This window comes from Chiloscyllium plagiosum, chromosome 4 (genome assembly GCF_004010195.1).
Source record: "Chiloscyllium plagiosum isolate BGI_BamShark_2017 chromosome 4, ASM401019v2, whole genome shotgun sequence".
NCBI lineage: Eukaryota > Metazoa > Chordata > Chondrichthyes > Orectolobiformes > Hemiscylliidae > Chiloscyllium > Chiloscyllium plagiosum.
The window spans coordinates 6,373,254-6,385,679 of NC_057713.1; the positions used below are offsets into that span (position 1 = coordinate 6,373,254).

The 12,426-nt window shown below is 45.6% G+C and overlaps 1 protein-coding gene across 1 annotated transcript in view; it reads left to right on the plus strand.

Annotated features, from left to right (window-relative positions):
* LOC122548763 (desmoglein-2-like) overlaps positions 1 to 12,426 on the plus strand; it is a 73,942-nt gene that overhangs the window by 28,938 nt on the left and 32,578 nt on the right. Inside the window, exons 3-6 of the mRNA XM_043687531.1 lie at positions 1,032 to 1,237; positions 2,467 to 2,601; positions 9,225 to 9,386; positions 11,120 to 11,264. Coding sequence (XP_043543466.1) covers positions 1,032 to 1,237; positions 2,467 to 2,601; positions 9,225 to 9,386; positions 11,120 to 11,264 — 648 coding nt within the window. The remainder of the gene's footprint in view (positions 1 to 1,031; positions 1,238 to 2,466; positions 2,602 to 9,224; positions 9,387 to 11,119; positions 11,265 to 12,426) is intronic.

A 12,426-nucleotide genomic window follows, 5' to 3' on the forward strand; every position in this document is an offset into this window, starting at 1 on the left:
CAGCTGCAACATGAGCTCCCAATTCCTGTACTCAATACTCTGACCAATAAAGGAAAGCATACCAAACACCTTCTTCACCTCCCTATCTACCTGCGACTCCACTTTCAAGGAGCTATGAACCTATACTCCGAGGTCTCTTTGTTCAGCAACACTCCCTAGGACCTTATCATTAAGTGTATAAGTCCTGCTAAGATTTGCTTTCCCAAAATGCAGCACCTCGCATTTATCTAAATTAAACTCTATCTGCCACTTCTCAGCCCATTGGCCCATCTGATCAAAATCCCATTGTAATCTGAGGTAACCTTCTTCGCTCTCCACTACACCTCCAATTTTTTGTCTACCCTTAAAGTTGTTTGAAGGTTTGTTTGGGGAGATCAGTATCCTTGGTCTGAATTCAAAGAAAACTTTGGCAGTTAAATGCCCCTTGTACATCCTACACCTATACAAAGCTGTGTCCACTTACTAACCAGTCAGCATGCTTTACTCATTCAGTATAAGTTGCTGTTCCAGTTGAGATTTGGCATTCTTGCAACTGTGTCCTGACAAGTGATAAATTTGAATTTAATAACATTTTCAATTTTCAAAAAAGCTTACCAACTTATAAAATGTCAATTTTGTAAAAGAGAAACATGTTTCTGGTTCATTCGTCCTATTGGAAAGGAAATCTTTACTTGGTCTGGCCTACATGTGACTCCAGACCCACCACAATAAAGGCAAAATATTGCAGATACTTGGAAATGTGAAGTAAATACAGAAAATGCTGGAGAATCTCTCGCTCTCTCGCTCTCTCTGTCTCTTCCCCCCTCTTCCTCCTCCCCCTCTCCTCACTGTCTATTCAAACTGTCCCTCCACTCTCTATTCTCTCCCAATGCGCACACTCTCTCTCTCTCTCTCCCTCCCCGCAGATGCTACCTGACCTGCTGAGTATTGCCATCATTTTCAGCTCCTCCTTCAGATTTCCAGCATCTGCAATAAGTTGCCTTTCACCTTCAGGAGTCTAATTCCAGGTCTTTTCTTTCCCTAAATTCCAGTGCAATTCCACGACTGTGCCTTGGGGAGTCATGTCCAGTTTAGAACCAGCGACAGCAGGTTTGATGTGGATGGTGCCGGGGTTGTACATGCATCTCGGACCCTAACCATTGATTCGGAAGATGAGTTCCGTGTGTTGGCAGAAGATTTGGAAACTTGTGAAACTTGGAGTGTGGATATTCAGCTCAGCCCTTGGAAGAAGACCGAGGTGAGTGTCCAGAACACTCAAGAGGGAGTCTGCCACTGGTCAAGAAATATGGGAAAGGCGAGCGTGCTGTGGGACTATTAGATGGTCCTTACTGGAATATTTTATTCCACTTACCACCAGAGAGTGAGGCTGGTTGCTAAGCGAATATCTGTACTACAGTCAGAAGGGATGGTCACTGGAATTGGAAATCACGGATTAGAATATAATTCCTACAGTGTGGAAACAGGCCCTTCGGCCCAATAAGTCCACACCGACTCTCCAAAGAGTATCCCGCTCAAACCCATTCCCCTAACTAACGCATCACTGAAAACTATGGGCAATTTAGTATGGCCAATTCACCTAACCTACACACATCATTGGACTGTGGGAGGAAACTGGAGGGAACCCACGAAGACACGGGGAGAATGAGCAAACTCCACACAGACAGTAGCCCGAGGCTGGAATCGAACCCAGGTCCCAGGCGCCGTGAGGCAGCAGTGCTAACCACTGAGTCACCGTGGAGAAAATGGATTGTGAGGGCGTGTGCAATGGAAAGGGCTTTCATTGGAGGAGGTTTGGGCACTGGTTTCATGGGGGGCTGGTTAGGAAAGGAAGATGCCAGAGTGAAAGCGGGATCTCACTGGTGGGGTGAAGAGGCGAGTTTGACTGGGGTTAGGTTCTGGATGGCGGGGGGCTGCGGGGAGAGAGTGCGAAACAAAGATTGCCAGCAAGGAAGGTAAGGGGTTCCCAAAGGGACATGTGGCCAGAGTGAGGCAGGGAACACAGTAGAGAGGGATGGTGAAGGGAGGTCATGGGTTTGCTGAGTGAGACTGAAGCATATTCACAATGGACTGAATGGCCTCTTACTTTGCTGTGGTTCTGGGAGATGGGAGTTAATGAGACATGATGTGGGGACTAAAGTAGGGTATGGGCTGAGACTAGGGGAGCAGATTGGGGGGTGGGTTTGGTGCTGTAAAGACAATGGGAATCTAAGCAGAGCGCACCAGGTTTACCGAGTTAGGTGGCCAGTGGAATGACATATGCCTGCTCCTGTAGGCCCACAGGCAGACCTGGAGAGATAATACAGCTCCCAGGTCTCTTTGCCTGTTTCAGTTAGGCTGGCAAAGTGAAATGACCCTTTTCCATTAAAAATAATGCAACGATTGAATCGGTTGCTGCGATTGTCCAGATGGTTTGTACCTTTTTTTTAACGAGCTTGATGTGAAGTTGTTTCTAATTTGTTTTCACAGCTTGTCAAGAGGAGCCTTAAAGTTATCCGGTTTCCAGCGAAAAGGAGCTCCAGACGGCAGAAGAGGGAATGGGTCATTCCACCACTTGATGTTCGTGAGCATGAGCCTCCGACACAGCATAACCCGATTGCTATTGTAAGCAAACCTGATAGTTTTCTACTCACTCGTGGGATGTGGGCAGCACGGGCTAAATCAGCATTAATCCCCCGTGCCTAGTTGCCCCTTGAGAAGGTGGGGGTGAGCTGCCTTCTTGAACCGCTGCAGTCCATGTGCTGTAGGTAGACTCACAATGCCCAGAGGGAGGGAATTCCAAGATTCTGAAGGAACGGCGATATATTTCCCAGTCAGGATAGTGAGTGGCTTGGAGAGGAACTTGCAAGGGGTGGTGTTCCCATGTATCTGCTGCCCTTGTCCTTCTAGATGGATGTGGTCATGTGTTTGGAAGGTGCTGTCTGAGGATATTTGTTGAATTTCTGCAGTGCATCTTGTAGATAGCATACCCTACCCTACTGCTACTGAGTGTGGGTGGTGGAGGGAGTGGATGCTTGTGGATGTGGTGTCAATCGAGTGGGTTGCGTTGTCCTGGATGGTATCAAGCTTTTGAGTGTTGTTGGAGCTGCCCCCATCCAGGTAAGTGGGGAATACTCCATCACATTCCTGACTCGTGCCTTGGAAGTGGAGGCAGGAAGGAAGTTACTCACTGGAATATTCCTAATCTTTGTCCTGCTCTTGTAGCCACAGTAATTATTTGACAGTTCTCTCCAGTTTCTGGTCAGTGGTAACCCCCAGGATGTTGATGGTAGAGGATTCAGTGATAGTAAAGCCATTCAGGTAGCGATGGCTAGGTTATGTCTTATTGGATATGATCATTGCCGAGCATTTGTGGGGCATGAATGTTATTTGCCGGTCGTCAGCCAAATCGCCGTAGTGTCTGTGTCTTTCTGCGTTTGGACATGGATTGCTTCAGTGCCTGGAGAGTCATGAATGGTGCTGACCAATCATCAGCGAACATTCCCCACTTACCTTGTGATGGAGGGAAGGTCATTGATGAAGCAGCTGAAGATGGTTGGGCCTAGGACACTATCTTGAGAAACTCCTGCAGAGATGTCCTGGAGCTGAGATGACTGACCCCCAACAACCACAACCATCTTCCTGTGAGCCAGGTATGACTCCAACCAGCGGAGGGTCTTTTCCCCATTCCCATTGACTCCTGCAAGGGCTCCTTGATATGGGCAGTGACAGTGCTGTGGGTCATGTCCAGGCCAGACAAGTATATGTGGCAGAATACCTTTTGCAAAGTAAACCACATGGGTTTGTTATACAACTGATGTTTTATGAGTGCTAGCTTTTTAACCGTGATCTATTTAGCTGACTTCTAGAATAAAATGGCAGCATTGAATGATTACAGCAGAGAAAGGAGGCCATTTGGCCTGTCCTAACCCTACAGCTCTCTGCAACTCAGTTGGACTCAGAGCCTGGCCTTTTTACATGCCGTCCTTCCTCTTTAATAATCTACTTGTGTTTCGAATGTCACAGTCTGCTTCTCAGGTAGGATTGTAACTCCAGTCTCCAGATCATCCATGCAGGCCTCTGGATGCTGTAATGTCACTGCCACCATTGCCTGACCAAGGACTCTGGTTGAATGGTTTCATTGTCATATGTATCCAGGAGGATACAGCGAAAAGTGTTCTGCTGCCACAGTCCGGTGCCATTTTGGTTTACAAAAATGATAAAAAGAAATTACTTGAATGGGGTTCATCCTCTGTTCAAATTGGGTCTCGAGCATGGTTCCAGGGGCTTCTGCAAGCTCTCTGCAAGGTTTTCCAGGCCTCAAGGAGTCATCGCTCTGGGTACAGCAACAACAACACCGAGGAGTCAGGCTCATTGGTTAGCACTGCTGCCTCACAGCGCCTGGGACCCGGGTTTGATTCCACCCTCAGGTGTCTATTTGTGTGGAGTTTGCAGGTTCTGCCCGGTGCTGAGTGGGTTTCCACAGGGTGCTCCTGTTTCCTCCCACAGCCCAAAGATGGGCAGGTTAGGTGGCTTGGCAATGGGAAAGACAGGGATTGGGTGGGATGCTTGTCAGAGGGTTGGTGTGGACTTGTTGGGTCAAATGGCCTGTTTCTACATATAGGGAGTCTGTGACTTCTATAAGTCCCTGCTCCGGGTGCCACCAGTACCAAGAGTCCAGGCTCTAGGCCTACTGCTGACTGGAATCACCTCTCTGGGCACTGCTACTGCCAAAAATCTAGGTTTTGGGCCTACTGTTGACTGGAATCGCTGCTCTGGGCACTGCTACAGCCAAGAGTCCAGGCTCTGGGCCTACTGCTGACTGGAATCATTGTTCTGGGCACTACCACTGCCAAGGGTCTACTGCTGACTGGAATCGCTGCTCTGGGCACTGCCACTGCCAAGGGTCCAGGCTCTGGGCCTACTGCTGACTGGAATCACTGCTCTGGGCACTGACACTTTGAAGGGTCCAGGCTCTGGGCCTGCCACTACCAGAAGTCATGATCCACTCCAATGACACTGCAGCCACCATTCTGCGACACCACACTGGCATCGAAGATGAAGAAAGAAAGGAATAAAGACAAAACAGAGAAAAGGATGCTGCCAGGCGGGCTCAAGACTCTGGGTCACACCATTGACTGCTCGTGACAAGTGTTAAATATTATATTGTCACTGTTAGCCAGACCTCAATAACACAGGAAAGTAGTCCCACCTAAAGCAACATCTGTCACTTCTTCTGGCTTTCTCTTGTCTCATTCACACGACCCACCCCTCCCCCAACAAAGGGTTTTCTGGCTGTTTGACAGAAGGCTGAGAGGAACAGTGGATAGTTATTTTTCAATCTGAAGGGAAGTAGACACTTGGTGTCCCCATAAGGATCTGTTCTTTTTGAGACACGTTTAGAGGAACATAGAAAAAAGGAGCAGGCCATTCAGCCCCTCAAGCCTTCTCTGCCATCCAGTCAGATCACCGATGCTGCACCTCAGTGCGAAGATTGATGAGTAGAGTCTGTGTAAATGAGCTGGTGCAGTTCGAGGATCAGAGACACCGCAGGGTTTTTTGTTTGGTAATGTTTGAAGAAGAATGTGGACACTCCTTAGCCTTATTGCATGTTCTGACAGTGCTTCCAGGGTATTGTAGATTTGCATATAAGTGATGAACATGACATCATGTGTTCATGAATTTCACAGAGTTATAGAGGACTGCAACAGATTCTTCTGCCCTACTTATCGAGAGTGTGGTGCTGGAAAAGCATAGCGGGTCAGGCAGCATCTGAGGAGCGGAAGAATTGATGTTTCAACATTCCTGATGAAGAGTTTATGCTCAAAATGTCGATTCTCCTGCTTCTCGGATGCTGCCTGACCTGCTGTACTTTTTCAGCACTACCCTCTTGGGCTCTGATCTCCAGCATCTGCAGTCCTCGGTTTCTCCTACATGTCAGGTGTAGACAGCCGGGATCAAGTGACTCTCTCGAGGAGTCTAAGGGGTATAGGAGTACACTTAAGAGGGAAATCAATAGGGCAGAAAAGGGGACGTGAGACAGCTGTAAGGTTAAGGAGAATCCAAAGAGATTCTACAAGTACATTATGGGCAAAAGAGTAACTATGGAGAGAATAGGGCCTCTTAAAGGTCAACGAGGTCTATATGATGGGGGAGATACTAAACTAATATTTTAGTATCCATACTCTTATATCTGACATATGTCTCCTTCATCTTCTTGACCAGCGCCTCAATATTTCCAGTTATCCGGTGTTCCCTTCTCCTCACACCCTTGTCGTCCACATTAGCAGGAACATGCTATCACTGAACTCTCATTGTCGACATGTCACATTGCGCTGCATTCAGATCGTACATCAATGTTTTAATGCAGAGTGGTGTGGTGATTGGGAGTATGCTTCCAGAACTAAGGGTCACCACTTAAAAATCATTTAAGCGAAACCAGAAGAACAGCCTTTCTCTCAGCGAGTTGAGTCCTTTGGAACTCCAGCCCTCCGAAGGAGGTGGGGCGGGGGAGTCTTCAAGTTATTTTTTAATTGGGAGTGGGATAGATTTCTGAAAAGAAAGGGATAATGGTTTTTGGGATATAGATGGGAATGTGGAGGAATCCAGGCAACTACGGATCTTGTTAGATGGCTGCTCCTGCTTCATATGTTTGTACACACACTACCCCTCCTGGTGGCATCTTCCAAAAGGGAATTAGACCAAAATTTGAAAAGAGCAAGTTTGCACAGGGGAGAAACGAATCAAGTTTTATTTTCCAAGAGCTGGCACTAATATGATGGGCTGATTGGCCTTGTTCACTGTTGCATGGTCATTTCCTTGGCCTCACCTTATCTACTGGCATTTAACACTTTCTCAAATCGACCTCCTGCCTTGACTTTAACACTGGGTGATACCATTATCTGTCTTCGCACATTGTGCATCTCCCATTCAACAGTACCATCATTTGTCCACTCTTCAAAAGAATATCTCCAGCAAATGGACTAATTTCCGATCTTCCCCTCCACACTTGGATCCTTAAGCATGTCAGGATAGTCTCCCAGATCCAGACTGTCTTCCTGTTTCAATTCCATCATTCTCGCAATAGATTAGGCCCTTTGCAATGGCTAGGTCAATGGGTGCCTTGATAGAAGTCTTTAAAATTCGTAAAATTGTACAATAGGTCAGCACTGATATGGAATTCAAAACCCAGAGGCCTTCAACATGAAGCAGTCAGTAATAACTACAAGAAGGAATTTAGAAGAAACCTTTTTAATCATCTTTTTTGTACCATCTACAAGACACACTACAATGCCACGCCAAGGCAGTAACCACCAAACCTACAACCACTGCTATCTAAAAGGATAAAGCAGATACATGGGAGCAAGTTCCCCTCTAAGTCAGTTACCATCCTGACTTGGAAATCAATTGCTGTTCCTTCAGTATCCATGGGTCAGAATCCTGGAATTCCCTCCCTAAGGGCATCGTGGGTCTAACTACAGCACATGGACTGCAGTGATTCAAGAAGGAAGCTCACCCCCACCTTCTCAAGGGGCAACTAGGGACGGGCTATAAACTCTTGGCCCAGCCAGTGATACCCATGTCTCATGAATGATTGAATAAAAACCCAGCAAATTTTGAGAATGTGGAACTCCACCACAGGTACAACTTTAATAGATGATTTGGAGTTGGGGACCATGTGTAGTTGTTGTGGTTCTGTTCGCCGAGCTGGGAATTTGTGTTGCAGACGTTTCGTCCCCTGTCTCGGTGACATCCTCAGTGCTTGGGAGCCTCCTGTGAAGCCATGTGTAGTGTCTAAAAGTTTGCAGATGACACTAAGCAGAGCAGAATGTGCAGAAGACTGTGAAACTTTGCAGAGGGAAACTTAATGCATCTGTAAGTGAGTGGGCAAAGGTCTGATAGATGGAATACAATGTTAATAAATGTGAAGTCATCCATTCTGGTAGGAGTAACAGTAAAAAGGACTATTACTTGAACGGGAAAAAGTTGCAGCATGCTGCTGCGCAGAGAGACCTGGGAGTCCTTGTGCATGAATCACAGAAGGTTGGTCTGCAGGTGCAACAGGTAATTAGAATGCAAATGGAACTTTGTCCTTCATTGCCGAAGGGATTGAATTTAAAAGCAGGGAGGTTGTGCTGCAGCTGTACAGGGTGCTGGTGAGGCCACACCTGGAGTACTGTGTACAGTTTTGGTCTCCTTACTTGAGAAAGGATATACTGGCACTGGAGGGGGTGCAGAGGAGGTTCACCAGGTTGATTCTGGAGTTGAGGGGATTGGTTTATGAGGAGAGACTTGAGTAGACTGGGATTATATTCATTGGAATTCAGAAGAATGATGGGGGGAATCTTACAGAAACATATAAAATTATGAAGGGAATAGACAAGATAGAGAAGTAGAGAGGATGTTTCCACTGGCAGGTGAAACTAGGATAAGAGGGCAGAGCCTCAAGATTATAGTGAGAGGATTTGGAACTGATTTGAGAAGGAACTTCTTCAGCCAGAGGGTTGTGAATCTGTGGAACTCACTGCCCAGTGAAGTAGTTGACATTACTTCAGTAAATGTTTTTAAAGCTAAGGTAGATATATTTTGAACAATGAAGGAATTAAGGGTCACAGTAAGAGAGTGGGTAAGTGGAGTTGAGTCCATGAAGAGATCAGCCATCAGAATGACAGAGCAGGCTCGATGGACCAGATGGTCTACTCCTGCTCCTAGTCCCTGTGTTGTATGTAACTGTTGAGTTTAAATTCACACACAAAGCATTGCATGTCCCATTAAGAAGCCAAACATGCAAGTGAGCCAAGTATCTGCGTACCATCAGATGACCAGAAAGCACAGGTATTCTGCACTGTTACACTGTAGAAAAAGGCTGTGTTTGGAGATTACTGTCTCTGTGTTACTTTGGCTGTAAATAAATCTACCATTGATTCTCAAGTAAACAAACTCAACATATCCTCCTTGTGTTGCATTCAGATAGCACAAGAATATTACTGTGTGTGGTGATGAAAAGAGAGCCAAGAGCAAAGTCTTTGCTAATTATATTCGGAGACAGAGTTCCATTTAAAAGTTTCCTCAAAGAACGCTATCTCAGTTAATGCCTAGTATTGATGGATTGATCTTTGCAGAGAGAATTATCCTGTGTGGATGTCGGAGTAATACAATTGCATCTAGTCTGGCTGCATGAGGCATGTTTTGATATATCTCAGTTATATGTTAAATATCCTCTTTCTTTCCCCACCCACACCCTTTAGATTCGATCGGATGCTGAGGATATACCTGGTGTTACCGTAACCTACCGCATCACTGGCAAAGGGGCCACTGAGCCACCTATTAATCTGTTTGTAATCGATCATCAAACCGGTGAATTAAATATTACAAAAGAGGTGGACCGTGAAGTAAATCCAATGTTCATAGTAAGTTACAACTGATTCTCCATATTGGAAGAAAACTTGTAAAAACTCTATTAAGGTTCCAAATCTTTCAGATGCTGTGAATAGGGAGAGATACGTCTGTGCATGAAAATTAAATTCTAGTCAATTTACAATCATTAGTGTGGAAACAGTTAAAAATCACACGACACCAAGTTATAGTCCAACAGGTTTATTTGGAAGTGCAAGCTTTCAGAGCATTGCTTCTTCGTCGGGTAGCTAGGTCTATAACCTGGTATTGTATGACTTTTAACTTTGTCCACTGCAGTCCAACACCTCCACAGTGTGGAAAAAAGATTATTCAGCCCATCAAGGCCACCTCAATTCATTGAGAAGCATCCCACCTAGACCCCCATCTTATCTCTGAATTTCCCATGGGCAATCCACTTAACCTACACATCTTTGGACTGTGGGAGGAAACCAGAGCACACAGCAGAAACCCGCGCAGATAGAGGAAGAGAGTGCAAACTCCACACAGACCATCACCTGAGATTGGAATCAAACCCAGGTCCCTGGCACTGAGGCAGCAGTGCTAACCACTGAGCCACCATGCCACCTGTTGTTCCTTGTACATTTTCAATTCTTAATGATTGACTATTTAATCCAATTAATGTTGTTTTACACTTCCCATTCTCAAGGTAAAAACAATGACTGCAGATGCTGGAAACCAGATTCTGGATTAGAGTGGTGCTGGAAAAGCACAGCAGGTCAGACAGCATCCAAGGAGCAGTAAAATCAGAGCATTATGATCTCATTGAGTGGTGGAACAGACTCGATGGTCCGAATGGATGAAGTGGAGTGGTCTTCACCTTGCCAAATTTTGGGAAAATCTTGCCTTCCCAAAATGTTAATCATTAACTGCTGGGCAATTAGGGAAGGAAATCTGCCATCCCCACCTGGTCTGGCCACATGTGACTCAGTCCTACAGCAATGTGGTTGACCCTTAACTGCCCTCTGGGCAATTAGAGATGGGTAATAAATGCTGGGGTAGCCAATAACAAGCACACTTAATGAATGAATCATCAAAAAGACCTCGCACTAACCCTATCACAAATCCCAGTATCAGTGATACATATGTGTATGCAGATCCCATGTCACTGACATGTATGTGTCTACAGATCCCAGTGTCAGGGACATATGTGTACACAGATTCCTGTTGTCAGTGACATGTATGTGCATACAGATCCCAGTGTCACTGACATGTATGTGCATACAGATCCTGGTATCAGGGACATGTATGTGTATACAGATACCAGTGTCAAGGACATGTATGTGTACACAGATCCCAGTGTCAAGGATATGTATGCGTACACAGATCCCAGTGTCAGGGACATGTATGTGTATACAGATCCCAGTGTCACTGACATGTATGTGTACACAGATCCCAGTGTCAGGGACATGTATGTGTATACAGATCCCAGTGTCATGGACATGTATGTGTATACAGATCCCAGTGTCAGGGACATGTATGTGTATACAGATCCCAGTGTCAGGGACATGTATGTGTATACAGATAAGAGACAGATGATAAGACTAAGATGTTGGAGAGGACAGTGAGATTGCTGAATAATGGGGAAGAGGAATCTTTACTGGAGATTACAAAAAGAACTTTCTCGATGTTTTATCAAATTATCATGAGATTGTGTGATTGTAGTTTCTACTAATTTTCTACAACATCAGAGACTTTGCTTTGATAAATCTCTCTTTAATATTTTCAGCTTACCGGTCAGGCCTATGATCAAAATGGAAACACGAGAGAGAAGCCAATCGAACTCGAGGTTAAAGTTTTGGACATCAACGATAATCCTCCAATTTTCACAAAACAAGTCTTCCAAGGGAGTGTTGAAGAATTGAGTCCGTTTGGTAAGTGATTTGCTTTTTGACTTCTAAATTTGAGTTTGACAAAAAAACTCGGCTCAGAAGGATGTTGTTAAACTAGAGAGGGCACAGAAAACATTTTTTTATTATTAGATTAGATTCCCTACAGTGTGGAACAGGCCATTTAGCCCAACATTTCCACACCGACCCTCCGAAGAGTAACTCACCCAGGCCCATTTCCCTCTGACTAATGCGCCTCACACTACGGGCAAATTAGCATGGCCAATCTACCTAACCTGCGCATCTTTGGACTGTGGGAGGAAACCGAAGCACCCGGAGGAAACCCACGCAGACACTGGGAGAATGTGCAAACTCCATACAGACAGTCGCCTGCGGTTGGAATTGAACCAGGGTCTCTGGTGCTGTGAGACATCAGTGCTAACCACTGAGCCACCGTAGCAGGATGTTGCCGAGTATGTGGGGGAGGGGGTGGTTTAGTTACAAAGGAGGTTGGATAGACTGGGGCTTTTGTTCCCCAGAGCTAAGGGATGACCTTAGAGAGGTTGATAAAATCATGAGGGTCATAGATGGAGTGAGTCTTTGCCCAAGAGTGGGGGAGTCCAGAAATAAAGAGCATAGCTTTATAGTAAGATGGAAAAGATTTAAAAAGGACCCAAGGGGTAACGTTTCTCACAGAAGCTGGTACGTTTATGAAATGAGCTGCTAGAGGAAGTGATTGAAGGCTAGTACAATTACAGCATTTAAAAGGTTAAAAATCTCAATACTAGGCACCTATAAATCATAACATTTAAAAGGTATCTGGATGGGTATATGAATAGGAAGGATATGGGCCAAGTGCTGGCAAATAGGATTAGCTCAGTTTGGGAAAATCTGATAGCATGGACAAGTTGGACTGACGGGTCTCTTTCCATGCCTTATGACTCTTTGGCTCTCTCTAACTTGAGTAAATCCTGTCCCCCAACTCCTCTCCGTTTGCTGACCAACACTGGGTGCTTGTCAAGTAGTGCCTCGATTTTAAAATTCTCGCCCTTGCTTCCAAATCCCTTCGTGGTGCTACCCTTCCCCTCTCCAGTCCAACAAGAGTCATCCATGTTCCTACATCTCTGGTCTTGTATCCATCACCAGCTTTAATTGTTCCATCATTGGGTGACCATTTCTTCAGTACCCAGGCCCCAGTACCTAGAAC